Source organism: Malus sylvestris, chromosome 15 (genome assembly GCF_916048215.2).
Source record: "Malus sylvestris chromosome 15, drMalSylv7.2, whole genome shotgun sequence".
Lineage (NCBI taxonomy): Eukaryota > Viridiplantae > Streptophyta > Magnoliopsida > Rosales > Rosaceae > Malus > Malus sylvestris.
In genome coordinates this window covers 37,160,505-37,165,452 of record NC_062274.1, presented here as the reverse complement: position 1 = coordinate 37,165,452, position 4,948 = coordinate 37,160,505, and the positions used below count along the sequence as shown (strand labels likewise).

Below are 4,948 nucleotides of genomic sequence, written 5' to 3'. Positions count from 1 at the left end.
AATTTACATGGAGGGAAAATTAAAGTAAAAAAATCAAAAGAAACCCTAATTCCCAGACGCACCCGCTCCAAATATTTTGTACTATATATAGATAACCCTCTCATTTCATCGTCTCCGTCCTGCTCCTTCTCTCTTGCACGAGACCTGCTCGACGAAATTCCCCAGAGGCAAAAAGCAAATTCAAGCACAGAAGAAGAAGAAGAAGATGTACGTGGTTAAGAGAGATGGGCGGCAGGAGACCGTGCATTTCGACAAGATTACGGCACGCTTGAAGAAGCTCAGCTATGGCCTTAGCACCGACCACTGCGACCCCGTGCTAGTGGCCCAGAAGGTCTGCGCTGGGGTCTACAAGGGCGTCACCACCAGCCAGCTTGATGAATTGGCCGCCGAGACTGCCGCTGCTATGACCGCCAACCACCCTGACTACGCCTGCGTCAGTCTCCTACTTTCCCCTTTCATCTTTCACATCTGTGTTTGTTTTTTTTCTCCTGTGTTGCGTTTTTTAAATTTTAATATTTTAATTTCGGTTTTAATTAAGTATTTTATGTTTATGTCAATTTTGTCTAATAATTTAGGGATAATGAATATAATTGCTATATTGTTAATTTTTCTGGCATTTATAGTTTTTGCAGTTTAAATTTTGTGTAAACATGTTTTGTTTTGTATTGTTCACTTCTCTGAGTATACCTATGGAATTTTATGACTTTTGATTGCTGCGATCGTTGTTTGATAGTCAACCTTGTGTGTTTTGTTCATAGTTGACATAATGAATTGGTAGATTTCTTAAATTAATGTAAATTTGTTTGAAATTTGACGCAGTTGGCCGCCAGAATTGTAGTCTCAAATCTACACAAGAACACTATGAAATCGTTTTCAGAGACGTGAGTTTAATCAAGATTCATTACTATCTTTTATCTCTTTTGATTTTCATGTTGATTGAAGTGGATGATCGGTTGCAGGATCAAAATGATGCACAACCATGTGAGTGAGAGATCTGGGCTGAAAGCCCCTCTGATAGCTGACGATGTTTATGAAATCATCATGAAGGTAAACCACATTGCAAAATTATGTTTATTAGTCTGAGTTTAGCTACGCGTGCATATTGTTTAAAATTATGAAGTGGCTTATGTTCCTTGCATTGGTTTTATCAAATTTTGTTTCAGAATGCGGCTTGTCTGGATAGTGAGATCATTTATGATCGGGACTTTGACTATGATTACTTTGGCTTCAAGACTCTTGAGAGGTCTTACCTCTTAAAGGTTCAAGGCAAAGTTGTGGAAAGACCTCAACACATGCTAATGAGGGTTTCTGTTGGGATTCACAAGGATGATATCGATTCTGTTATCAAGACATATCACCTGATGTCTCAGCGGTGGTTCACTCATGCTTCTCCCACCCTCTTCAATTCTGGAACTCCAAGGCCTCAGGTATGTTTAGTGTTGTGCATTCTTTTGAGAATGATTCAAAGTTATTATTTTGTTGTTAAATTTAGTTACATGATTCTTCCTGATTTGATTTTGCAGTTGAGCAGCTGCTTCCTTGTTTGCATGAAAGATGATAGCATTGAAGGCATTTATGATACCTTGAAAGAATGTGCTGTTATCAGCAAGTCAGCTGGAGGAATTGGTGTCTCAGTTCATAACATCCGTGCCACAGGCAGTTATATTCGTGGAACAAATGGAACCTCCAATGGCATTGTTCCAATGTTGAGAGTTTTTAATGATACGGCCCGTTATGTTGATCAAGGAGGAGGCAAGAGGAAAGGTAGTGTAATCATTATATGGGGTTTAATGAAGTATCTTTGAAATGAGCCTTAAAGTAGAACACTTTGTTTAATGCTTCTAGGTGCCTTTGCTGTGTACTTGGAACCCTGGCATGCTGATGTATTTGAATTTCTTGATTTAAGAAAAAATCATGGAAAGGTGTGTATGTCCACAACTCTTCTTTGAATGTATATGCTAGTTTTGCTTTATACTACTTTATTTCCTATATTTAAAATGGTAGTAGAAATACTACTGTCAATAGATTCATGTTAGCTAGTAAAATAATGGGTAATTTATTGTTTTGCAGGAAGAACATCGAGCCCGTGATCTTTTTTATGCACTTTGGGTGCCTGATCTCTTCATGGAAAGAGTTCAAAAAGATGGCAGTTGGTCATTGTTTTGTCCTAATGAGTCTCCAGGTTTGTCAGATTGCTGGGGTGAAAAATTTGAACAGCTGTACACCCGATATGAAAGAGAGGTACACACAAATTTTCCTTTGGCTGTATTTATAAACTTTAGATATCTTCTTTTCTTCTAGCCATTGGGAATTATTAACCAATGATACGCCTGTGCAGGGGAAAGCCAAAAAGGTTGTACAGGCACAGCAACTTTGGTTTGAAATTCTTAAATCACAGATAGAAACTGGAACACCCTATATGCTTTTTAAGGTGATTTATTTACTTTGTAAAATCTGGGTTAAGCTTTGAATTCATCTGCTTTTTATTTATTTATTTAATGTTTTAATCCTCTTTTGTCCTCTTTTTTGTGTAATTGTTTTCATTTTAGGATACTTGCAATAGTAAGAGTAATCAGCAAAATCTGGGAACCATAAAATCCTCAAACTTGTGTACCGAGATAATTGAGTATACAAGTCCAACAGAAACTGCGGTATGCAATCTGGCATCAATTGCACTACCGCGATATGTGAGGGAGAAGGTGGGACTTTTTGGTGTGCACTAACTTTAACTTATTCATTGTTAGTTTTAGCCATTTGAGCTCATGGTCTCATATTTTGATATTTCAGGGACTCCCTGTGGAGTCGCATCCCTCTAAGCTTGTTGGCAGCAGAGGTTCCAAAAATAGATATTTTGACTTTGACAAACTAGCAGAGGTCTGAATTCTTGTTGAAAATGCCAGTCAGTGTTCTTTTCTTCCTATTCTTTTTGATATTCTTATTTTATGTTTTCTTGCTGTGTTTATTAGGTAACTGCAATTGTCACTGCAAACCTCAACAAGATAATTGATGTCAATTACTATCCTGTTGATAGTGCAAAGACATCAAATTTGCGACATAGACCAATTGGAATTGGGGTTCAAGGTCTTGCTGATACCTTCATTTTGCTTGGCATGGCCTTTGATTCACCTGAGGTATTTCCTCCCGTTATCTGTTTTGTTAATTTCTTCAAAATAGTGTATAAGTTGGATTTTATAATTGGTTTTTCTTTGAACTGTAGGCTCAACAACTGAACAAGGACATATTTGAGACCATATATTACCATGCTCTCAAGGAGTCTTCCAAGTTAGCAGCAAAAGAAGGCCCTTATGAAACATATAGTGGCAGTCCTGTGAGCAAGGTACTAAATCTGAAAGGAGCTTGTCTTTGTAGTACGCTTCCTATACATAGTCCTATTTTCCTAATCTTGTTATGCATGCTAAAAAATTCTCAGGTTGACTGTAGATGGTTAAGGTTTAAGGTTGTTTGTGCAGAATTTTCCTTTCCATCCATGTCATGGGATTAAATAGCTAACCTTTTCGTTCATGCATATCTGCTTGATATCAGGCAGTAATGCTTTTATAGGCTAGAAAGTTGACATCTCAGTGATCTCACACCAGACACAGTACTAGATATCAGATTCTAAGGTAGCTATTTATTGTTCAGGGAATTGTTCAGCCAGACATGTGGGGTGTGACACCATCAGATCGGTGGGATTGGGGTGCTCTTCGGCAGATGATATCAATGAATGGAGTCAGAAATTCTCTTCTTGTAGCCCCAATGCCTACTGCTTCAACTAGCCAAATTTTGGGGAACAATGAGTGTTTTGAGCCTTATACTTCGAATATCTACAGTCGCAGGGTTTTGAGGTTTGCTTTAATTCTCATTCTGTTCATTTTTTTTTTTTTACATTTTTGCCCAGCTTTTTCTTTTTCGTTTTGGCCGAATATGGATTCTGTTTGAACTGTCTTCCCCTTTCTCAGCGGTGAGTTTGTTGTGGTGAATAAACATCTTCTTCATGACTTAACTGAGATGGGTCTTTGGTCTCCTGCAATTAAGAATAATATCATCTATGAGGATGGCTCGGTTCAGAAAATTCCCGAAATCCCTGATGATCTGAAAGTCATTTACAGGTATGAACTTGTCATGTCCCTAATTTAGTTGTCAGTTAAATTGTTTGTCTAAATTTTCAAAGAATGATATGCTAATACGATTTTGCTTGTGTCAGAACTGTTTGGGAGATCAAGCAAAGGACTTTGGTTGACATGGCTGTCGATAGGGGATGTTACATAGACCAGAGTCAAAGTCTTAATATACATATGGACCAACCCAATTTTGGGAAGCTTACTTCATTGCACTTCTATGCTTGGACAAAGGTACACAAGCGCAAGAGAACACACATGCACTGTTTTTCGTTGTTACGATATCTACTATCTTGTAATCACATACTAATATATTTTCTATCAAATACATTAGGGTCTGAAAACAGGGATGTATTATCTGCGGTCTCGTGCAGCAGCTGACGCCATCAAGTTTACTGTTGATACCACAATTCTCAAAGTAATCATCATTCAATATCTTTTATTTTACTGTCGATTCCTAGAATTGAATATGGGCGTATTACTAACAACACTTGCTGGGGTGCGGGAATGAAATACAGGAAAAGCCAGAGGTAGCAGAAGATGATGTTGGTACACAAAAGGCACAGATGGTATGCTCTCTGACAAACCGGGAAGACTGCATGTCCTGCGGAAGTTAGTTATATGGAGTTTATGAATTTAACTTTGAAGTCTGATATTTATGGAGTTTGAAGAGATGACGGATTATCTTAGTTTGAGTATCAAGTCTAAATGAAGTGAAGATGCGTGTGTATAGTTGTAATACTGCTCCGCAACTTGTTAAAATGTCTCATGTATCCTGTAAAATTGGACCTTTGATTCGCATTAATGATTATTAGCCATTTTCGTTATTA

The 4,948-nt window shown here is 37.8% G+C and overlaps 1 protein-coding gene across 1 annotated transcript; it reads left to right on the top strand.

Moving 5' to 3' along the window:
- LOC126604459 (ribonucleoside-diphosphate reductase large subunit) lies at nucleotides 1-4,948 on the top strand. Its single transcript, XM_050271712.1, has 17 exons — nucleotides 1-433; nucleotides 820-881; nucleotides 960-1,047; nucleotides 1,164-1,427; nucleotides 1,524-1,764; nucleotides 1,846-1,922; nucleotides 2,071-2,241; nucleotides 2,339-2,431; nucleotides 2,550-2,699; nucleotides 2,788-2,874; nucleotides 2,967-3,131; nucleotides 3,218-3,337; nucleotides 3,643-3,845; nucleotides 3,960-4,109; nucleotides 4,205-4,352; nucleotides 4,453-4,536; nucleotides 4,637-4,948. Exons 1-17 carry the CDS (start codon nucleotides 206-208, stop codon nucleotides 4,733-4,735), a joined length of 2,430 nt encoding a protein of 809 aa, XP_050127669.1. The 5' UTR covers nucleotides 1-205; the 3' UTR covers nucleotides 4,736-4,948.

What these genes read in the sequence shown, in the direction of transcription:
- LOC126604459 (XM_050271712.1), top strand. Translation starts at nt 206, where the DNA reads ATGTACGTGGTTAAGAGAGATGGGCGGCAGGAGACCGTGCATTTCGAC. An exon ending in ACCACCCTGACTACGCCTGC is followed by an intron (nt 434 to 819) that starts GTCAGTCTCCTA and finishes AATTTGACGCAG; the next exon opens with TTGGCCGCCAGAATTGTAGT. An exon ending in CACCCTATATGCTTTTTAAG is followed by an intron (nt 2,432 to 2,549) that starts GTGATTTATTTA and finishes TTTTCATTTTAG; the next exon opens with GATACTTGCAATAGTAAGAG.